This window comes from Triturus cristatus, chromosome 6 (genome assembly GCF_964204655.1).
Source record: "Triturus cristatus chromosome 6, aTriCri1.1, whole genome shotgun sequence".
In the NCBI taxonomy this organism is placed as follows: Eukaryota; Metazoa; Chordata; class Amphibia; order Caudata; family Salamandridae; genus Triturus; species Triturus cristatus.
In genome coordinates, this window is record NC_140589.1 from 1,825,384,543 (window position 1) to 1,825,409,220 (window position 24,678).

At 46.2% G+C, this 24,678-nt stretch overlaps 1 protein-coding gene across 2 annotated transcripts in view; it reads left to right on the forward strand.

Annotated features, from left to right (window-relative positions):
- KIF3C (kinesin family member 3C) overlaps positions 1–24,678 on the forward strand; it is a 351,623-nt gene that overhangs the window by 267,330 nt on the left and 59,615 nt on the right. For both annotated transcript variants that reach the window (XM_085613203.1, XM_085613202.1), the window contains exon 5: positions 19,049–19,165. In XM_085613203.1, the coding sequence (XP_085469329.1) occupies positions 19,049–19,165 (117 nt within the window). The remainder of the gene's footprint in view (positions 1–19,048; positions 19,166–24,678) is intronic.

Sequence of the window (24,678 nt, forward strand, 5' to 3'; positions counted from 1 at the left end):
GCCACCGAAGTGCGCATAGGCAAGTTCTGGGGTGGGGTCTTTAGTATTAAATCGTTTTATTGGCGGCAAATATGTAAAAACATGAAGTGAAGGTGCCGGCCAAGTTAAGTCCATGAAAGCAGGCAAAATGTGATACAAGAAAGTATTGCGTAAGATTATACACAACAAGCCGCCTACAACCCAACAGGGCCGGCCGCGTCTGAAGGAATGCAGCAACCAGAAACCAGGTGTAGAAATTATCAGTCAAACAAGTGTAAACCAAGCGATGCCTGGAACGCTGGCGCTTCCAAGTGGCTGTAGGCCCAGCGGTGTAGGCCGCGTGTGAACAGGAATAAAAACCGAATAATCCCACCCCCTAGGGTGGTGTCTTTAAACGCACAGTGACGAGCCGCAAGTACATGCAGGGGGAGGAGTTTGACTGTGACTATTCTTTAGAAAAACTGAGGGGAGGGTTTATAAGTTCTGACTGGTGTGGTGTTTTCAATGAAGCCGCACAGTCCTGGTTTGCACATACACCCACCCTTCCCTGTCTTTTTATTGTTGCTTACCCTGCCATTAGCCTTCTATCCCTCGTTGTTGTTTTTTGCTTCTTTATACGTAATAATGGTATATGACATCGAGGAGGGTCTTCTTTTAAAAAGAAATGTTAAATGCGATAAACAAAAGTGCTGTTTGCCGACAGACTGCATCCCCGCTCCAATGAAAAGCGAGGATGGTGAGGTCTTGTCCGCGTCCTGCTGAATCTTGTTTACACTGCTTTTTTCAAAAGTGTTACTCCTTTCAGGGCGTAGAAATAGGTTTTGCGATGGAGACATTTGGCCTCGCTTGTTGCAGAGTTTAAAAATCGTGCACATTGGATCGATGAAGGCTGGCATTTCTTGCTAGAGTAGTCTCTTTTTGTATTTTTTTTAATTTAAATTTTAACCCAAATACCTTGTAAAACTGGAGGTCGTTGCAAGGGAAAAGGTTTTCTCACAATCTCGTTTCTTTTGTATTTTTGAGTCACTCTTCTGGGAGCATGGGATTCTTTTGGGATTCTCTCCCCCCACTTCACGCCCACACACTTACACAAGTGTGATGGACACAATGCAGCTGGAAAGACACCCTGAAAGCAAATTTCTGGCTTCTGATATGCGATTCAGTGGTGTGGGCGCTCTGGGGGCTGTGAGGCCATTTCAATTGCAATGGTCAGTATGTTAGTATGGAGGAAGTAAGCATTTGAACGTATGTTTTGGTGTTTTGTGGAAATCTTGGAAATGCAAACGTGACACACACATTGTAATAAGGCGAGCACCGTTCAGAGGGGGCAATATTAGCAACAATTGCTTAAGTGCCTGTATATTATTGTATTTGTGTTAAGTGCTATATTATTGCATTGCTACACACTTCTGAGGTCCAAAAGGCGAGACCTATTGGCTATGCCAATGCTTGTTGTAATTTGGTGTAAATCCGTTTAGTAGTTTTTTAGCAAATAAGGCTAAATAAAACGGTATATTTAAAGCTGCAGAGGATCCGCTGTGCCGGCAGTCCTCCATAGGAGAGGACCGCTGATTGGTTGCCCCCACTTCAACAAGGATGTGACGACAGCCATTTTAGGACTCATGAGTCAGCCTGGAGTCCTACAAAAAAGACTAAAAAAGACATAAGGAGGTTGGGTAGGGATACCCTGCTCCCCTATGCCTGGTTGGTCAAAAACGTCAAGCACTCTTAGCTAGAGCTCTATGCCCTTCTGCAGGGGTGCAGTGCCACTTTGTGGTGGGTTTTATAGCTTCATTTTGTAGCTTGAAGTTTAAAAACAAAAAAAGAAACCAGGCCCAACAACCAATCTGACGCCAGGAAGCCAGTTCCTGTGGCCAATCCCTCTCCTGGAAGCCAGGCTCTGCGGCCAATCCCACGCCATGCATGGCCAAAGGGTTGGCTGCACCCGAGGCTGGCCTGAGGGCCTGGCTTTATGGCCAACCATATGCTGCACACAACCAAAGGGTGGAGCAGGCGTTAGTACTGTAATAACTTCTTACTTGACTTTTTTTTTTTAAAGTACAAATTCACAAAAAAAACAAAGTTTTAAGTGACATTATAGCTAGGTATAGTGATAATACCTTATTGTACATTAAAAAAACTTAAAAATTCACTGAAAAAAAACAAAGGTTAAAGGGACGTTATAGTTAGGTGAAAATGTCAGTTAAAACTTAGTTTTAAATGATAAAAACCACTTTAATTCACCAGTTATAGTTGTCTAAATTAACTATAACTTGTGCCCTAAGGTAATTATATGTCATGCCCTCGCCATGCACTGCTAATTACCCCACATATTACGTCACTCATGACTTGTTCTATGACATCGACAACATCACTGCAACATTTGAAATGACATGATTGATGACAAATTGTACACGGCGGGGGCGTAACTCAAATCTCATGTTTTGTGCCCAAGTCTTGGCAGTAGCCGTTTCGTGCACTTTTCAAACACACAAACTGCTGAATTTTCTTCCTACTCTCATGGTCCTGTTCAAAGCCCTCTCACTGGTGCACCGGCGTGCATACCGCACTTCTCCGTATTGAATGTCTCCGTTTTTAATGTATTTTCCTTCCACAACTCTACGCTGTTCTAATCTGTTCGAGGCATGTGGGCTGCAGATAGTGCATAGATCGCCATCTGGTAGTGGGCCCGAATGATTACACTTTGTTGTTGTCCTGGCAGTGTATTTTTATGGTAGATGACTCCTCCTCTGGAGCATAGTGCGCATGGGCATCGACTCCATCTTCAGATTGTTTTTGTCCGCCATCGGGCTCGGATGTGTTTGTCGCTCCCACTCGGTTTCGTTACCAATCTCATTTCAACGCGCATTGCCTGATCGTCGATATTGGTTTCGATCAAGACTTCCTTCTATACGCGTCTCGAACAACCTTCACTTCTCGATTCCGGTGCTCGTCGAGGGCCGTCGGGCCCAACTGCGCCATTGGGCCTTCGGCTCATGGAAAAAACACCATTCAAAAAGTGCCCTCAGTGTGGACATAAATTCCCCCACACTAATCTACATGAGGTGTACAATCTGTGCTTGTCCCCAGAGCACGAAAGCCGAGATTGCCAGGCCTGTGCTTCGTTCCGGTCCAAAAAGACAATCCGAGACCGTCGAGCTCTGAGAGTCATGGCACAATCGTCTTCATCAGCACCAAACACCTTCGTCTAGGAGACTTCAGTCTAACCGAGTCCGAAGAAGAACAACAGCAGGAAGACGTCATCGTTTCCGAAGCAGAGGATTCTGCTTCCCGAGTCGACGAGCAGGCAGAAGATGACAATCCCCTTCCAGCTGGTCAGCCGCTCGTAAGTACAGACGACGACCCTCTTGCTACCCCCACACCGGGTGAGGCTTCGGTTTCACCTCCACCTTCGGGCTCAGGTGCACACCGATCACAAACTTCCAATGCCCCGCCTTCAGGCCAGGCGACGAAGACTTCCAAGAAGCCTCTAGGCAACTCGGGCTCGAGTCAGCCTTCAGTCATCCCCGATAAACAAAAGGTTCTCAAACTTCGGCACCTAATACAGTCGAACCGAAGCCAAGTCCGGCACCAAAGCAAACTTTGGCACCTAAAACGGTCAAACCGAAGCCAAGCTTGGCACCGAAGCCAACTTCGACATCTAAGCACACTTTGGCACCAAAACAAGCTTCGGAACCAACAACTCCGGATCCCAAACAATCTCCGATCCGAAGAAAAAATTTGAGCCAAAAAAAGCTTCCGACCACAAGACTTCAGAACCCAAACCTCAATCCGCTCCTAAGACTGTACCAGACATCGGTAAACCCAGCAAATAGCTCGATCCCAAACAGGACAAGCTGGTCCCTGAAAAAGGATTCTTCCATAGAAGAGCTTTTCCGTCCAGATCTAAAGCAAAAGACTCTTCTTATTCATCCAAAGACTGGACATATCACCAATGTACCTTCTAAACGGAAACTGGAACCTCCTCCCACACCTTCAGTTCTTCTCAAAAAACATGCTCAAACTTCTCCCATAAGAGTACCTTCACCAGAAGTGCCAGACCCTTATATATCCCCCACACACTCACCACTCAGCCCACATACCCCTGATGAGGATGATATTTCTGGAGGAATAGAAGATGAGCAACCCTTAGAGGATGATATTACTGGCCCATCAGGTGATCCTTGGGAAGACTACAATGCACCAGATGCCCTGGATCTACCCCAAGATGACGCATACCCTTCTAGGCCATCTCCTCCAGATGACACCATAGGATTCACACAACTCATTCACAGAGCAGCAGCCTTTCATGGGGCAGATGTCCATACTGACCCAGTGGATGACGACTTCCTTATTGACACACTATTACCCTCTCATAAGACCACAACCATCTTACCAATGCTTAAAGGGGTTAAAAAACACGCACCAGACGTATTCAAAGATCCAGTCAGGGCCAGGGTAATTGATCCCAAGTTGGAGAAAAAATACAAAGCCGCTCCATCTGACCCAACCTAAATCAAGGGCCATCTACCATTAGACTCTTTAGTGGTCTCCAACGCACGAAAAAGAGAAAATTCTCAAACAACGGGACGCTCCACCCCCTGATAAAGAATCCAAACTCTTAGATGCTTCAGGAAAACGTATGACATCTCAAGCAGCCAACATCTGGAGAATTGCCAACACCCAAGCTCTGTTGGCAAGATACGATAGGGCTCACTGCGATGAGCTTGAAACCCTTATACAACATCTACCAGACAAATACAAGACCAGGGCTACTGATCTGATACAGGAAGGGAAGGTCATTACTAATACTTCCATCCGTGGCGCTCTAGATGCTGCTGACACAGCCTCAAGGGCAATAAATACTGGCATACTTTTATGCAGGCATGCCTGGCTGCGTATTTCTGGTTTCAAACCAGAAGTACAAACAAGTATTCTCAATCAACCCTTTGACCAACAACATCTGTTTGGCCCCTCAGTTGATACCTCTCTCAAAAAAATGAAAAAGGACACTGACACCGCAAAATCAGATGCATACTGGTAAGTAGCATTTTCCTTATTTACTAAAAGTGTGTTATGTACATAAATCCAAAGCTAGTTGGCTCTCTTTTTTAGGTCTTGCAGACCTGCGTTGCAGCACGCATGCGCTGCTCACGTCTGTGAGACATATTGTGGGTGAGTATAGTTCAGAAGGGGTCTTGAAGCCCCGCCCCTCATTTTCATTTAGTAGCGTCACCATTTATGGTAAACGGTGGCTTCCCATTGAAAATGAGGCTTCTGTGTTACCGCCCTCGCTCCTTTTTGTCCGGCCCATCTGGACTGGGTCTCCTGCTTCACGGCTGTCGTGAAGCAATTCCTTATCTTTATTTGGGCCATGTGTTTTCACTCAGCCTTGTTTATGCTTGCATAGCGCTTTCACCTAAAGTGAAAGCGCGATGCAAATATAAACAAGGCTGCCTTCCCCAATGGCGAGCGCTTGTTAAATGCAAGTTCTTGGGATGTGAAACATTTTAAATGATACCACGACAGAGCTTGAGATTCCCAACAACGGAATTACAGCGTGAGAGGCTATTTTTCTTAAAGGAGGCTGAGCTCAAAGGTAATGAAAGTGCTGGCTCCGACGGCTTCAGGAAATGCTTGCGTTCAGTTTATTTAGCTTCTGTCTAAGATTTGTTAACCTGGGATTAGCCGCGCAGCCTCATGTAATCAGCACCGCCATTCCACGGGCGGCTATCTGCATGAGGCCCGCGCATCTCGGCATTACAGGCCGCTGACCAGCCGGGAGCACCGAGATGCAATCAGCGGCTTCGCTCCCTCTCTGCACACGCCCACTCTGGGATGATTATCTCAAACAGACATTCCAGCGGCGGGAAAAAAACATTCATGCTAACAGTTTCAGAGTCGCTTTTAGGCTCTGCACGTCTTTTAATGTGATTAAAACCCAGGTGGCCGAGACTTCATTTTTTTTTTTAAGCTTTGTTCTACAGTAACGCAAACTGCTGTACAGTATGGCTAAAAGTAAAAAAGAAAATGTTATTACGCTGTTAATGCTGGCCACGTCACATGCACAGCAGCCGTTCTGCTCTTCAACATTGCTTTAAAAAACATTGTCAAATCCAAATAGTGGATAGTGATCTGTAGATATGGTATGTACAAAGCAGCCTGAATAATGGAAGAAGCCCTGACCTATTTCTGGCTGCAGATAAAATTATATTGTTAATCTTCTAATCACTTTTCCTGTAGGTACTTCTAACATCCTTGTCTACATATAACGAAGCACCTAATAAGCCTGCTTACGTCACAATTTCTAAGCCACCCCTGACCTCAACCAACCAGAAAACGGGCAGTTATGGAGTGGGTGCAGGTCATTACTGCCCCTCGATAAACGCATCTTGGTTCTACCTCCAGTCTCATAAGCTGCTATTTGTATTTCAAATTTCTGAAAGTATAGGAGGCCTTTTCATCTGGAGTATGAACGTAAGGCACAATATGGCATCCGTTGGCCTGTGTGCATATATATCAAAAAATGGTCAAGCCAAGTTATTTAGCGGAGGAGGAGTGAAGCGCGTTGATCTTTGCACTGCAAGAGGCGAGGTTTCCATGAATAGATAGACAACTGAGGACAAGATTGGGCAGTCGCCATCCCAGCAGTCCTTTCAGTTACAATCCTGGGTCATCTGTTTTGCATCAGCAAACAACTTCTGATTGTCATTCTGCACTACCCAACACTCTCTCTCACACCCACCGACACGGCCCAGATCAACCCCCTCCACCCCCGCCCCCACACTCTTAGCTGCTATAAACAAAGTTCTGTACCTTGGAAGGAAGTTACTCAAAACATTCCCGAAAACATCAGCAGTGACGTCACTGGCGTAATTTTAGTCAAAATGACAATTCCCTGTGAGTGTAAGGGGGGGGGGCAAGCTACTCAAACGACGTCCTCTGTGGTAGTTTATGGCAACATACATGTAAGACAACACCAAGATTAAACAGGCTTTTGTATGTCCCCAGCAGTAACTACAGAGCGGGAGCCTTCATGCTTGCGCCTCGTGGCTCACCTCGGCCCCCCCTCACCCCACCAACCTCAAAACAAATATCCTGCCTTGTAACACGCAGCTTATATGCAGCCGAAGACACACTGTTCAAACCAGGCATTCTGCGCATACATGCCCCCTAAGAGCCATACCAACAGAAAAGCCCTTAATAATTCAAGTAGCCCCGCCTGCCCAAAGGAGACATCCCTGCCCTGTATTGGCACAAAGAACTGTGCAGTAAAGTTCCTATCTCAAATAGATATGAGATTAAATTAAGTGATTCATAAAGTGGTTGCACAGATGGGTTATAAAAAAAACAGCATAACTTTCTATTGGCAATGTCTTCTAATTGCTCATTTGATTAGCTAATTAGTTGACTGGCTTTTTCACTGCGCAACCACAGGTGGAAAATCACGACATGCAGTGCTGTGATTTGTCAATCCTTAGCTGGAACGTTGCAGGTATAGAATCAAGATTGTCTGACCCTCAATGGGTCCAGCTATTGGATGGCAAAGACATCATCATGTTCCAAGAGACCTGGCCCGTAGGGAACGTGCACCTAGAGGGTTATCATTGTTTTAGCGTGTTCGCCTCTAAGCCTGCCTTTGGTCGTGCAATGGGAGGACTTTTTATTGGGATCAGGATATTGGCGGGTGGTACTTTTAAGGATTTATCATTCGGGAACCCAAACATCCAGGTTCTTGAATACAAGCGAAAGACCAAGATTTATTTAATTAATTTTTATAATAATGATTTTAATTCGATACCAAATCGGAACTATATAGCACTTTCTAATTTATTGGTACACCTTGAAATGAACATGAATATAGGTCTAGATGAGAAGTCAGGGATTCTTATTGGGGGTGATTTTAACGCGAAAATTCCAGGAAAGCATCGATTAGAGGACAAAAGCTACCCAGATTCAGTAGACCGTAGAGGTACTGAGCTCGTTAAGATATTAAACGAACACATCCTTAGTAATGTAATGGAAGCAAGCCAATCTCCAAGGATGACCTGTGCCCCAACGTATAGAGGGAGAGATTCATCTTCGACGATTGATTTTATTTTCACATCCCCCTACCTAATAGATCGTGTCACAGACTCAAATGTGGTAGAGACATTATATGGAGACCATAACCCCCTTACAGTTACTTTGTATTTGGGCCCTAGCCCAGTATATGCCAAATTTAATGGCGCAAGAGATATTATACCATCAGGTGATGGTCTCCGTCTAAAATGGAGGGGAATTGATTGCGAAGCCCTACTTGATCGTGTAAAAAATGATCATCCAGTATTAATAAATTCTTGTTTATCACCCGACGGGGATTGCCACAGAATAGTTACCGATTTTGGTAAACTATGCGTGGCAATCAAAAATGATTTGTTAGTCCCACTACCCACAAAGGCGAAAGACCCAAGATGGTTCGACTCTGCCTGTTCTATGGCAAACAGGGAACTACGCAGGGTATTAACCACTAAGCCAAGGAATATAGCGGAGGTACAAACAGCTAGGAAATTTTACAAACAAAAAATAGCTGAAAGAAAGGCGGCACTTTTGATGGAACAGTGGGAGTCCCTGGTTGTTAGCGCCAATCTGAAGAGCAGTGGGCCATTTTGGTCCGCTGTCAGGAAAATGCGCGACATGGGTAAACATTTATCCCCAATCAGCTGCAATATAACCAGTAGCACTTGGGAAGCCCACTTTTCCAATATATATGCTGCTCCCTTTGAGGAAATAATTACCCCAGATCTGGGACAGCTGCGAGACCTGCGGATTGATCTTTCTGAGGTGGTGACAGCCGTCAGAGAGAGCCTTGGCAACAAGGCCCCCGGCCCAGATGGTCTTCCCATAGATATTATAAAGTATAGTTCAGATCTATGGGCGCCAATTTTACACAATGTTTTTAACAGTTTGTCAAGAGTGCCCATCCCTAAGACGTGGTCTTTTAGCATCATAGTCCCAATTTATAAAAAGGGCGATAGGTCAGATCCAGCTAACTACCGCCCAATCTCGCTTCTGGACAACACTTTAAAAATACTCGGGCGAGTTATTTACAACAGGGTGGTAGAGTGGGCGGAAGATTCTGACCTACTGGATCCATGTCAGATGGAATTCAGGAGTGGGGTGGGCACGGTCGAGCAATGTTTGAATCTAAAATTAATAATTGATAAGTATACCGTTGCTCGATCGTCCCCTATATATCTCGCTTTTATGGATCTTTCATCTGCGTTTGATCTGGTAAACAGATCAAAACTGTGGTCCATGCTTCTCAATTATGGACTGGATGAGCCTCTAGTGTATTTCCTGGTGTATCTCCATACTGATCTCAGGGCGCAAGTCAGGATTGGGTTGGGAGGTGAAGTTTCCGGAGCTATAAAAATTGGCAGGGGGGTTAGACAGGGGTGCGTTTTAGCACCCCTGTTGTTTATCATTTACATCAATGGCATAGCAAAGGTTTTAAAACAAGTAACCAGAGATGTGCCAATTGTCCAGGGGCATCTTTTGCCAGTTCTACTATACGCAGATGATGCGGTCCTTATGGGCCGCACCCCTAACGCCCTCCGTTTGCTTGTGGAAAATTTTGTACATTATATGGAGGGCCTAGATCTGCGTGTGAATTTTAAAAAATCTTTTGTTATGTCATGCGGACCTGGTAAACGGAAACTTAATACCATCCATATCGGGTCTGATAAACTAGATTCTGTAAATTCTTTTATATATCTTGGGGTGGCTTTCGCTGCGAACAACTCATGGAGTGGGCATTTTGCCCACGCCACGAGCAAGTTCTCGAAGGCCATCAACTCAATATTGAGTCTTCCACGCCCTAAGAAATTAGGCGCAACCAGTGCTATTTTAAAATGTTTTAGATTGCAGTGTATTCCTGTTGCCACTTACGGGGCTGAAGTTTGGGCCCTTGCTAAAAACCCCGGTATCCAACGTGAAGAGACACGTTTCTGTAGGAAAGTATTGGGTGCCCCAATCTCGTCCTCTGAATTTATCTGTCACAAAGAGCTAAATCTCCCTTACATCTGTGATTTTATTAGAAGCAGACCAGCCTTATTCTGGTTGAGAATCTGGAGGAACAATGCAGCCTCCCTAACACAAGATATAATTAAAGATTGCCTTAAATGTGATCACGGTCTTTCAATCCCATGGCTTGCTGGAGTTTTAAAATTACTAAGTGCCGTGAACAAAGGAGATCTTTTCTCAGATCCCTCCAGAATCGGATGTCAAGATAAGGTAGAGGTTAAACAAGCACTATATGCACTCTTTGAAACAGAAAGGATGGAAAGGGAAATATCCAAATCCACCGTTGTTAGATACATGGAGAATGACCTGCCCAGGCAACCCCTCCCACTTTATCTTACTCTTCCTATGTCCAGCTGGGAGAGGTCTCTGTTATTTCGATTAAGGGCAGGCTCCATAACATTTTTGCTGGGTTTTCCCTTGGGTTATAATCACCCTACAGAATGTAACCCCTGCCCCTGTGATGGTACCAGCAAACAGAATGATCTGCATTTTTTATTCTTCTGCAAATTTTATTTATAATACATTAACTGGTTTTTAACACCTTATTTTAGAAAACAAAGACCCCTCTCCCTGGAGGAGTCCCGTTTGATGTTACTCTCCCTGGATACGGAGGAACTGACCTTTCGTACTAGTACCTTTTTAAGACTAACGTAATATGATGGAAAACCCCTGAAAGATTGCTGTTTTAGTTCCCTTTTTAATTCCTAAGTTACTGCATTTTGCATATTGTAATAATGAATTGTTTTTGTCTGTACTTTTATGAATTCAAGTAATTCGAATAAAGGCCTTTTGATTTGATTTTGATTTGACATGCAGTGCTTAATTTGAGCATGTGGTTTCCGGTGCCAAGTACCGGCACTCAGTCATCAACACTGGCGCTTTTCATGAGCACCAGGTAAGGACAGGTTCATTTACAGGGAGATTAAGTGATTTGCCCAGAATCACAGGATGTTGAGCCAACGCAGAGACTGGAACCTGGTTCTCCAGCTCCAAAAGTGGCAGCTCTGACCATTATACCACATCCTCTCCCCTCTCTCTAGCTCTCTATCTATCTATCTCTATCTATTTATCTCTCTATCTATCTCTATCTATCTATCTATCTCTATCTATCTCTATCTCTTTCTATGTCTATCTATCTCGCTATCTATCTCTAGCTCTATCTATCTCTCTATCTCTCTATCTCTCGCTCTCTGTTGTGTGTCGTTCGGCATGCCTGTCTGTCTGTCGCTCCTGTTTGCCTGGCTGCGTGGCCGCCTCTGGAAGATTGGGCCGTTGGGTCAGTGGGGGTGCCTTTCTGTTTCTTGATCGGTTCGTCCATTTTCATATACAAGTCTCTATCTATGCAGCTAGTTTGTCCATAAAATCGATTTGTGTATCTTTCTAAGGCTGCACGAACACATTGTATCCGTATTTTCATATACACAGTTGTTTCCGTTCAGCGCCTCGCCGGCTTGGGCCGTTTTGTCCGGTGTGCCTGCTCTGTGTCGACGGGAGTGTGGGGAAAGGTCGCGTGGGTACGAACGTGCGTGAGGCATATGGCTGTGTGCGTGTATAATAAACGTGTGTATTTGTAACAGAGCTGGTCTGTGCGCGTTTCATTCTTGTCACACGCTGCTTGTGTCGGTGGGCAGCGCAACAACACCAACAACAAGTCCATGAACTAGAAGCGAAGGGCTCTGGTGAGAGCGGGGGTGTTGGAGGGGTAGCCGGAGATTGGGGGGGGGGGCACCCCATCCACTCCTGCGCGGAGCACAATCACAGACAGAGACCGGTAATCCGCTGCACTTTGGTAATCTGGTGATGCGAAGGGAAGGGCGGGGGCTGTCCCGTCCGTTCGTTGTTCACCTGTGTGCAAGAAGGCAAAAATCAGGCTTTGAAGCCTTGCTCCTTACTCAGCCGTCCCCACAATCACGCACCACACCTTTCCCCAAACGCTTGGTCAGCAGGCGCCTGTGCGTTTGTACAAACTACAGCGGTGCTATTTTAGGCTGTACAGCCCACTTACATTTAGAGCTTACTTCTTCCAGTCTGAGACACTTTAACATTTTGTGGTGCAGATCTGCGGCATATACATAATGGGAATATATATATATATGTATGTTTGTGGTGATGTCATTTGTGGTAAATGGTTACATGACGAGATTACATCAGACCCTTTGCTTCTGTGTGTGGCGTTGTAACATTGGTATTAATACCAACTTTGCAAAAGTATTCATCATTTCTTCAAGTTAACGCTGCAGGAATGTAACTCGCAGATTTATAAAAAGAACACCATCTTCACGTCTAGTCAGATGTTATTACTGCTGTGAAGGGGAATTAACCACGTTTACAATTTGAACGCTTCTTATTTTCGCCATTACTTGATTAATGCTTCACTAAGGGAAAAAAACCCAATAACATTTACAATTCCAATAGCTCAAAACAATGTCATTGCGAGACCTATTGCACTGTAAATGCTTGTTATTCCTTGTCCCCTGTATCTGGAATTCACTTCCGCTACACACCGAACTACAGAATCTACCATCTCATTTAGGAACCAATGGAAAACCCATATTCAGCTCTTAACTTGGTACCCTCTGTACCTCTGTTTACTTCTTTCCTAGCACCAAGACACCTAAGGGTTGGCGCGCTCTCCTACAAATCTTTGCAAACTTTATACCATCTCGCCTTTGCTATTTACAGCTTCCCCACAGAATGATTAAACCACACTCTCACACACACAATGTCCCACTCAAGCTTTAGCAGCATTAGTAATAAGTCTCCTGGCAGATAGGATTGGAAATAATGACCATACGGGACAGTGTTGGAAATAATATCCGCCATACAGTATTAGAAATAATCACCATATCAAGTAGGATTAGAGATAATGAAGGTCAGGCAGAAGAATGAATAAAAACCATCACACGGGGTAGATTAAAAATAATGGCCCGCAGGCAGTGTCCATACGGCAGAATTAGGAATAAAAACCAATATGCTGAATTGAAAATAATAACCACTAGGGTTCTTTGGAAGTAATTAACATATCAGCAAGGTTTAGCAACCTTCATAGTAGGAATTAGAAGTAGTGACTCTTATACACACAAACCCATGTTCCCCCAACCTTACCAAGCCCGTCGCATTTATAAGTCTTGGTATTTCGCACGACAACATCTGCTGCATGAAGCATCGCAACTCTCCAGGAGAAAACATCCAGGAATTAGTGTGGGCTTGGCAAATGTTATACCCCCAAATCATGTACTCCCCATTATTTCTCCGCCCCTGGAGTTGCCAGCCTCCCAGTAACCGTAATTCCAGTGCAGGGAAATAGCGAGTATTTTAACCTGTCACTCGTAATGTGGGCTTCGCACTGTCACTCAAACAGACTTGGGCACCCAGAAAACGACAAAGTATAGTAATCCCACTGCATTCTCTTGGGATATTCCAGCCGTTCAGACCTTTATACCTTCTTGTAGCGTCAGGCCGGTTAAGGAAGCCTGTAGCAAGCCCAGATTGAAGATGTTTCCCATACCTAAGGAGGGTGCTAGATGATGACTTGACTTAAATTGAGAGGTGTGTGCTTTTTAATATTTAACTCTCAAAGCCGGTGGTTCCTTTTGGGCAAATTTCAGTGGCCGTGAGGGCTCTTTCACTTTTGGCGTATTCCGTCCCATCGGAGGTATGTTTTCCTTTGGGGGACGTCGGCGTTTTTAAAGTATGCTTTGATATACCTCAGTCCAGATGTTCCCTCTCTGGTGTGTGTATTTGTAAAGCGCACGATCACCAGCACGAGTATCACCAGGATACTCTTGCTGGTGATCGTGCGCTATAGCAGGTGAGCAGGTGTGTTTGCTTAGCCCTGCCTAAGGTAGGTTGGTCCATTGAATAGCCAGGTCTTAAGCTTCCTGCAGAATTCAAGAAGGGAGGAGGAGGCTCTGATGGGGAGTGGGAGTTTATTACACGCTTTGGGGGCGATCTAAGAGAATGCCTGTCCTCCTGATCTGGCTTTGTGTTTGTGTGGGATGGGATGGGTGTGAGTAGGAGTCCTACGGAGTGGAGGTGTCTGAGTGGTTGGTGGAAGGAAATGCGACTTTTCAGGTAGGTGGGACTTAAGTTGTGTAGTTCCTTGAATGTGTTAGGAGTTTGCGATGAGCATGTTTGTGTGTTGGGAGCCAGTGGTGCTCCGTGAGATGTGGTGTGATGAGAGTTCTGTGTGGGAGGTTGAGGGTGAGTCTGGCTGCCGAGTTCTGGGTAGTTTTTATGCTTCTGGTGAGTTGCTTGGTGATCCCATCTTGGAGGGTGTTCTCGTACCCTAACTTGCCTGTGGCTAGAGCATCAGTGATGGTTTTTCTGGTGTTGTTTGGGAGTCATTTGAAGATGTTCCTCAGCATCTTCTGGTGTGGAAGCAGGACGCGGTGATGGTGTTGACTTGTGTGGTAATGTCCATTTTGCTGTTAATGATGATTCCAAGGTTCCTGGCATAGGCAATAGGGAGAGGAGTTGGGCTAACGGCTAGGGCGGTCGACCTCGAATCTGGGGAACCGGGTTCGAGTCTCCACAATGACACTGAACATCCTGTGATTCTGGGCAAATCATGTAATCTCTCCTTGCCTATCAAAAATGAATGTGTCCTCATGTAACGCAACTGGTTCTATGTAAAGCGCTCTGATACCCGATACCTTTGGGTCAAGTTTGCGCTATATAAAACTCCGTTAAAAAAATAAAATAGATGCTGGATGTGTGTGGGTCCAAATTTGGCCAGCTACTAGTTGGAGTTCCTTGGTGAGGTGTCGTTTGTGAACACCACTACTTCTGTCTTGTTGGAGTTGAGCTTGAGACAGTTGACTTTCATTCAGTTAGCAACTATGGCCATGAAGGCAGTAAACTTGTTTTTTGTGTTGAGGGTCTTCTCCGAAAGGGACAGTATAAATTGGTTGTTGTGGGGAAAGAGAGGATGTTGATGTTGTGTTAGTGGATGACGTTGGCCAGAGGGATAATGAACCTTAAGGCACAGATGAGTGCGGGCTTCCAAGCAGTAGGATGCCAGGCTAACTGCTTGAGTTCTATCCGTTAAGGAGTAGATCCAGTGGAAAACGGATCCCAATTTCATCCAGGTAATGATCAGTATGGGATGTGAAACAGTGTCAAAGGCTGCAGAGAGGCCCAGGAGAATGAGGGCTGCTGTGTCTTTTCTGTAAAGGATCATATGGATGTCATTGGTGATGGCAATGAATGTTGCTTCTGTTCTGTAGTTGGGCCTGAAGCCAGACTGTGTGGCGTCGAGGAGCTGGGGGTTGCTTCTGAAGCATCAATTGATTTGCTTTTCAAAAACATGGCTGGGTTTAGTAGGAGTGATGGATTTGTAGTTGAAGAGTGTGGCTGGGTCAACCAATGCTTTTTTTGAGCAGGGGTGTGACGGTGGCATGTTTCGAGATGTCCAAGAATGTGTCGATGGAAGCACAGAGGATGCATGTTAGTGCTTCACTGATCAGCAGGAGTTATTTGGTGAAGGTGTAGTGGGGGCAAGGGTCCGATTGGGCCTCCGAGTGGATGGGCTCATGGAAGCAGCAGTTTTGATAGTGGAGACCGCGACCATGAGTTCAGGCTCCGGTCTTTGGCCGCGGTGGGCAGTTGAGTTTCGATGGTGACTGGGTCTGGTTTAGATGATTTTGTTACAGACAATTTCTGAGAGCTTCATGCAAAGGTCTTTGGAGAGGGGATTGGGGATGTTAAAGGATGCAACAGGAGGCGCAGGGAAATCTTTGATGACGGTGAAGATTTTCTTGCTGCAGTTTGTGGTGGCGTCAACGTGGTCTGCAAGGGCTGTGCGTTTGCTGTTCCATATTGGCTGGTGGTAACTTCCTAGGGTGCATTTGAAGATGTCTTTATATATGATGTCTTGACCTATCCTCTGTGTAAATCTATAGGGGGTCTGCTTGTTTCCTAGCATTTAATCAAGGAATACAGGATTAAAAAAGATGGCAAAAGTGTGAGAGTTAATGTTTTCCCCACTCAAGTGACAGAATTTCTTTATAGCTAATACATATTTGATGTATGACAGCACCATTTCAGAGGTAGTCTTTTTACTGTTTTGGGCAGCCCACTGCTTGGTTGCTTAAATGTAACATAGGGTTCTTACATCTCTTGAGTGTATGATCTCTGGTGCTCATCTATACCACTTCTTGAATACAGGAGGACATCTTCAAACACCCTAGAAGCCTTGGGGTGGGGGGGTTCCTTCCTCATATAAGGTGGCAGTCTATCCCCATCCAGTCAACATGCCCTGTCCATCGCCATAATGGAGCGCTTATGGTTGTGCTGCTGTTGCTGATGTCTTGAAAATTGATTATATGGAGCAGTTCAATAGAGCAAGCTTTGTCCTGTAGGGCAGGATATCTGTGCACTGTGTTTGTTTACCAAAGAGACCATATGAAGCATCATGGTTTTATCATCATCGCCGTTATGTGTTCATTGATCAAGTAAAGGAACAAACATTATACATAGGAGGGCTGCTGGGAGCTATACCATTGAGCCATATATTGTTTGCAGATAGATTGTGTTGCTTGGGCTTCTAATATTATTTTTCTTCCGTTTCTTTTTGAAAGCACTTTCAGTTTCTGAAGAACGCTTTATAACGCTCATGGCCCGCCCTACTAAGGCTGGATCACAAGGCAGTCATTTTTTAGGTTGGGCCTGGGTTGCATCTGCTCCTCTGCGAGGCATACTGTATTGAGGTGTGGAATAGAAGCTCCGCCCATTTCCCACCCATCTTTTCAATTGGCTCCTGTTACTGTCCTTTCGATTGTTTCTTTTCATTCGTGAATAGGCTTAGTAGTCCCTCCTTGGTACCGCCTTGTCTGCATTTGTAACCTCCCATGAGGACTGGACTTTTTACTTGTGTTTTTTACACGGTCAGCTTTATGTAGTCAGTGAGCACTATTTTCCCTAATCATCTTTCCCCATTCCACCCACGACGTCGCAGCACGCCGCCCGCTTTCATATTGTTATTAGTAATGTATTTATTTAATTTATAGCGTGGTCCACTTTAACTATAGCTGCTGCACATATTTATTTATTTAATTTACAGCACGGTCCGCTTTCACTTTAGCAGCTGCACTTATTTTTAATTTAATTAACAGCGCGGTCCGCTTTCACTTTAGTGGCTGCGCTTATTTATTTATCTAATTTACAGCACGGTCCGCTTTCACTTTAGTGGATGCACGTTATTTATTTATTTAATTTACAGCGCGGTCCGCTTACATTTTAGCAGGCGCGCTACAGAACCTTTCTTGATTTATTTTTTCTTTTTGGGTGAAAGTGCCCCATACCGCTCTTTCACTTTAATGCTGGCCGTGCCCCTTTCTTCAGACGCTGCTCACTGTAACCTGAATTCGGTAAGTAGCATCTAAAGAAAGGGGCGACACATTTGCGCGAGTTTGAGCTATTGCCAATAGAAATGGCAATGCCTTTTATTTATGTGTTGCTTTGAAAAACACATAAATGAAAGGCATTGAAAATGCATGTTGTTTTTTGCTACCAACTAACTTCCTTGTCACCTGACCTTAGTTTTGTGTCTCAACTGATGAATTAATGATTTGCAGTCCAGAGCTATCAGTCATAGGGAATTGCAAAGCCTCCTGCCTTATAAATATGCATGAGGCAGGATTTAAATACAGGGAAAGAGGCCTGCGAGGGTCAGCAAACAACCACCTCTGCATTCGCATTCACTGGATGCAAACTTTTTTTCTTAAGATGCTCATGTCCTTCAGGTGGACAGGAGTGGCTTTCAAAAACAAAAATTGCCATTAAGTAAATGGCATCGGGAGGAGGAGCATGCAGGCTTCCATTGGACCACTGTCAGCGCCCCACAATGGGCGCAAGTGGAATCTCTCTGTTCCGCTCAGCTTCCTCTGCACATGGCTACCACCTTCTTTGACAAGTTTTTATTCCATCAAAGGTTTGTGACGTAATTACAGTTGCAAACCATTAATACGTGCCATTGTTAAACCCAAAAAGGACCCACTTTTCAAACCCTTTCCTTTTTCCGATTCACAATCGGATGCAAAGGGCACTTTTCAAGTTGACAGCTCTATGTATATTGCAGTTGCCTTTTTGCAGTCCCACCGCCTGTGTTACTTTGAATTGCAGTGGATGAGACACTAAGGGACAGATGTGCAAACACGCAAGTAGGAAATCGCTATTCCTAATGTATGAAACTCATTGAGTTTAATTTAGGGATTTCTTCTGGGTCGCAAATTGACCTACCTTATGAATATTAATGAAGTAGGTTGCAGTTTGCGACCCATTAGGAACCACGGCCATCACATGGATGGTGGCCTGCTGAGGAGAGAAGAACACAATGTCTGTGATTGCTTTTTAATAAAGTATTTTTTTTTTTAAATGCTGTCTGTTTTCCTTAAAGGAAAACCAAATGCCTTTAAAAAAGAGAATAATGAAACCTTGAAATTTCAGTTTTTAAGAGTAGGCAGTGGTCCCAAGGACCACTGCTTGCTACTAAAAAGCATATGTGTATTTACATTCTCAAAGGGGTCCCTTGGAGACCCCTTCCCCTTTTGCGAATGGGTTACCGTTGGTGGTAAAATATTACTGGTTTACAACCGTAATTTGGCTCCAAAACAGTAATACATATAATACCAATTCGGTATTTGGAAGGGACGCCCTAAACACGCCCCTTCCAACTGCTGAATCGCAAATGCAAAATGCGATTCGTAACAAGTTACCGAATCACATTTTGAATTTCGTACATTTGAAAAAATATTTTTCTGGTCGCAAACGGGCCGATTCTGTGAATTGGGTCATTTGCGACCAGAAAAATGCTTTGTACATGTGGCCGTAAGTTCCCTGCAACCGTCGGATCAATTACCAGAGGACTTTTGAGTCCTAATAAACCCCAGAAACAAGACTTTCTTATATGAAACCAAATATTGGAAGACTGTAGGGATTGATGGTTTATTGAGTTGAAGGGTCATTCTCACCCTCTACCTTCCACTTCTTGCTCCTCTTCCAGGTACCTGATAATTGAAAATTTCATCCCTCCAGAGGAGAAAAACAAGATCATGAACAGGCTTCTCTTCGACTCAGAGGAGGACCAGTGGAAATTCCAACCTCTCGTGCCTCCTGGGAAGTAAGTGGAGCATTTCTGGCATCAGTGTTAAATTAAGTGTTTTATGTTATTCCAATATTTGCTGGCTTACCTTTGACTGCTTTTATAATATTAAGAATAACAGCAAGAGCCCTCCCCCCCGCCCCTGGGGGTGTCCTTTTATCCACATTCACCTCATGTTATTCATTCGATTAGACTATTCAGCACTGTATTTCCTGAACAAAGAAAATTTAACAGAAGCTATTGAGAATTGGGGACAAACAAATATTTTTTTTAAATTATCTTTTTTTGGGTTTACTTACTTCAAATAAACGTTGTTTAGCAAAGACAATGAAAAAACCCCAACATAAACACAATGTCATTTAATAGCAATCGAATGTTTAAAAAAGCAACTTATAAGTGTGACAAAGATTTATTGATTGCCCAATTTCTTTACTTTTCCTGTGATTCATGATATCCCCTGAATCCATGGCTACCTCTAGTGGAAGCGGTGTGGCGCAGCGGCCAGGGTGCCTGACTCTGGACCACAGAGTTCACGGTTTGATCGCCGGTGCCGGCGGCAGGTTAGCGCAGCACCATGTGACTCTGGGCAATAGTTCGCTTAATTTTCCCGACGGCTTCCAGCGCTGGGACACCTCTCCGGAGGTAGCTGTGCGCTTTACAATGCTGGTATTTCATTTCATTGTCACTCGTGCAAGACCAAGCCACATTCCATGGACAGTCATACTGCCGGGCCCATGTCCACTCTGTCCAAGCCACATTCCATGGACAGTCGCACTGCCGGGCCCATGTCCACTCTGTCCAAGCCACATTCCAGGGACAGTTGTAAAGCCAGGCCCATGTACGCACTGTCCAAGCCACATTACATGGACAGTCGCACTGCCGGGTCCATGTCCACTCTGTCCAAGCCACATTCCAGGGACAGTTGTAAAGCCAGGCCCATGTACACACTGTCCAAGCCACATTACATGGACAGTCGCACAGCGGTGCTCATTCCCGCTCTAGCCAAGCCACATTACATGAACAGTCACACAGCCGGGCCCATGTCCGCTCTATCCAAGCCCCATTCCATGGACAGTCCCACAGCCGGGCCAATGTACGCTCTATCCAAGCCACATTCCATGGACAGTCGCACAGGCGGGCCCATGTCCGATCTATTTGAGCCACATTTCATGGACAGTCGCACTGCCGGGCCCATGTCCGCTCTATCCAAGCCACAATACATGGCCAGTCACACAGCCAGGCCCACGTCTCCTCTGTTAAAGCCACGTTACATGAACAGTCACAACCGGGCCCATGTCTGCTCTATCCAAGCTACATTACATGGACAGTCGCACAGCCGGGCCCATGTCCGCTCTATCCAAGCTACATTACATGGACAGTCGCACAGCCGGGCCCATGTCCGCTCTATCCAAGCCACATTCCCTGGACAGTTGCTCAGCCGAGTCCATGTCTGCTCTGTCCTAGCCACATTCCATGGACAGTCGCACAGCCGGGGCCATGTACGCTCTGTCCTAGCCACATTCCACGGACAGTCGTACAGCCAGGCCCATGTACGCACTGTCCAAGCCACATTACATGGACAGTCCCATAGCTGGGCCTATGTCCGCTATATCCAAGCCACATTCCATGGACATTTGTACAGCCGGGCTCATGTCCGCTCTATCCAAGCCACATTCCATGGACAGACGTACAGCCAGGCCCATGTTTGATCTATCTAAGCCACATTACATGGACAGTCGCACTGCCGGGCCCATGTCCACTCTATTCGAGCCACATTACATGGACAGTCCCACAGCTGGGCCCATGTTTGCTCTATCCAAGCCACAATACATGGCCAGGCGCACAGCCAGGCCCACGTCTGCTCTATTCAAGCCACATTACATGGACAGTCACAACCCGGCCAATGTACGCCCGGTCCAAGCCACATTACATGGACAGTCGCACAGCCGTGCCCATTTCCGCTCTATTCGCGCCACATTACATGGACAGTCCCACAGCTGGGCCCATGTCTGCTCTATCCAAGCCACAATACATGGCCAGGCCCACGTCTGCTCTATTCAAGCCACATTCCATGGACATTCGCACAGCCGGGCCCATGTCCGCTCTATCCAAGCAACATTCCATGGACATACGCAGAGCCGGATCCATGTCCGCTCTATCCAAGCCACATTAAATGGACAGTCCCACAGCCTGGCCCATGTCCGCTCTATCCAAGCCACGTTACATGGACAGTCTCCCAGATGGGCCCATATCCGCTCTATCCAAGCCACGTTACATGGACAGTCGCACAGCCGTGCCCATTTCCGCTCTATCCAAGCCACATTACATGGACAGTCACACAGCGGGACCCATGTCTGCTCTATTCGAGCCACATTACATGGACAGTCCCACAGCCGGGCTCATGTCCTCTCTATCCAAGCCACATTCCATGGACAGTCGCACAGCCGGGCCCATGTCCGCTCTATTCGAGCCACATTACATGGACAGTCGCACTGCCGGGCCCATGTCCGCTCTATCCAAGCCGCATTCCATGGACAGTCGCACAGTCGGGCCCATTTCCACTTCATTCAAGCCACATTCCCTGGACAGTTGCACAGCCGGGACAATGTCTGCCCTGTCCTAGCCACATTCCGTGGACAGTCGTACAGCCGGGCCCATGTCTGATCTATCCAAGCCACATTACCTGGACAGTCGTACAGCCAGGCCCATATACGCACTGTCCAAGCCACATTACATGGACAGTCGCACAGCCGGGTCCATTTACGCACTGTCCAAGCCACATTACATGGACAGTCACACAGCCGGGCCCATGCCCGTTGTATCCAAGCCACATTCCATGGACAGTCGCCCAGCTGGGCCCATGTCCGAACCACACTGCATAGAAAGTCGCACAGCCGGACCCATGTCCACTCTATCCAAGCCACATTACATGGCCAATAGCACAGCCGAGCCCATGTCCGCTCTATCCAGGCCACATTCCATGGACAGTTGCACAGCCGGGGCCATGTACGCTCTGTCCTAGCCACAATCCATGGACAGTTGTACAGCCGGGCACATGTCTGCTCTATCCTTGACACATTCCATGGACAGTCATTGTGGGGCCCATGTCTGCTCTATCGTAGCCACATTACATGGACAGTCGCATTGCCTAGCCCATGTCCACTCTGTCCAAGCCACATTCCATGGACAGTCACAGCTGGGCCCATGTCCGCTCTATCCAAGCCTTATTACATGGACAGTCGCACAGCCGGGCCCATGTCCGCTCTATCCAAGCCACATCACATGGACAGTTGCACAGCCAGGCCGACGTCCACTCTTGCCATACGATGTATTGGTCATTTGATCTGTTGAGGGCATGATTTTTCTGGTTGCATGAGAGGGTGTTGCGCTGTCATACACACCAGACAAGGTGTGTTGCCTAGTTGTTATCTGCACCTTGGCTATATGATTGTGCCATAAGGCGATGCATTCCCTTGCTGCCTGTCAGGGAGACAGCAGTGTCAGTGATTATTGATGGTATCTTATTTTATATTGATTCGTATAGCGCTCTAATCACCCGAGAGGGCCTCCAGGTGCTTTAGAGGAGGACCAGCAGCTTCAACAGTGGAGTTAGGAACACCTGATTAGGAATCATTTCTGAATAGCTGAGTCCCAATCTTGTAAAACCTGATGCATTAACAATCACATCCAACCCAGTGCTGTTGCACAACTGATTTTACTCAAATGAGCAAATATCTGTTAGATTGACACTTTGAGACATATAGAGTTGAAAAGGGAATATCCAGCTATATGGAAATCATAACTTTATGGTTTGTCACACACATGCATATTCAAAGTACAACAAACATTGACAAAGCCAATGTATCGCATTTAAAAGCAGTAGCCAACTTTTTCACTTTGCCAGTGCTTGTTGCTGAACAGCAGCTGCAAAAGAAAAAAAATGTTTTGTTGTTGATGCTTTGTGGAGAAAAGCGAATGGCTGCCTCAGCATGAGAACATTTATGTGTGTATGAGTTGTCAAAGAAAGATGTGGGGGCGGTGGGGCAGCTGGGAGAGCGGGGGAGGGGAGGTGGATTTGAGCAGCTAAACCCCGAGCAACAGCGCAGAGAAGCAGGAAGAGGCGAGGAGCAACAGAGGCGCTGGGGAGGATGGCGAAGAGCAACATGGAGAGTACTGAGATATGTGAGGGGAGAGAGCAAGAAAACACATGCACTGCCATGGAGTGCAGATAGAAAAAAAAGTAGTTCCCGAAATGTAAACAGTGAAAGGATACAAGTCTCCAATCAAAAGCGTGATATAAAAAGCTGTTCTCCAGGGCATGAACAGCCACAAAAAGAGGAAGAAAAGCCATTAAATAAGAAGCAAGAAAGTGAGATAGACCAGCAAGTATTGTGCAGAATCGGTATTTCAACAACAGACCGCTAAACGCTACCTGTGGGACAGCATAAACCTGGCATGCAAGGGCTGCTTGCCTTGGCTTGGTGTCATTGGTCTTTTTACTCTGGTGCTGGCTCCACGTTGCAGGGCTGGAGTGCCAAGTTGGGCTGTGTCTGCGGATCCCATTCTACCCATTTGAGGGATAGCGGTGGAGAGTGCACGGACGGTGGAGAGTGCACGGACGGTGGAGAGTGCACAGACGGTGGTGTAGAGGAAGTGGATGATTGACTGGATGAAGTGTTACAATCCCTGGCAGTAAACCCTGTGATCTGAGACAGGACCATCTTCTGCCTGTTCAGCATCCTTCCAAGGGGGGTAAATGAGGCATGTGTGCTTGCCTGACCATGAACCATCTGTCGGCTTAAGGTAAGCAGGATGCGGTTACCCGATGGAGGGCCATTGTGTCGGACCACGCTTGGCATCTCGGATAGATTCCTTTCCCTCCGTAGGATGCCTCTCATTGCCTGAGTAGCCAACCAGCTGTCAGTCTGTCTGCCTCCAGTGTTGAGGAGCCCCTCCTTCCCTTTCTCAGATTAGTGAGGTGCATGGTCGGGTTGGGTCGGTATCCGCCTGTGTCTTGATTTGGGGGTGTCACCTTCATCTGCATCAGAGGTTCGACTCTTTCCTGTTCAGTTGTCAGATATGGAGCTCTCCAGTCATATTGTGTCTTGTGCTTAAGATGGGCCTCTAGCTCAGGGTCTGTTTCCACTGTGTGAACCACCTGGGCACACTGCCATCATGTCCTCATGGCTGACGTGTGCCTCACAATCTGCAGTGGGTTCAAGTGGCACAACGGGTGCAGTTTTTATTGTCTAAGAAGTTGCTAACACCATGCTGTGGACCCTTGTGTGGCCTGGTACTGGCGACACAGAGGCCATTGTGAGGGATTGGTTCAGTAATAGTACTGGGTGTGTCTGTTGATGTCATAAGCATGGGGGCATCAGCACAGACAGCAGGGCTGGTTGCGGCAGTGTCTACAACCATGCTTGAAACAATGGTAGTTGCAGCGGGTGTCAGTGTTGGCGTAAGGTTCTTGAGCAGTGATGGCAATGGTCGTGGCTGTTGTGTTGGATGCTGTGTAGGTATGGATCGCG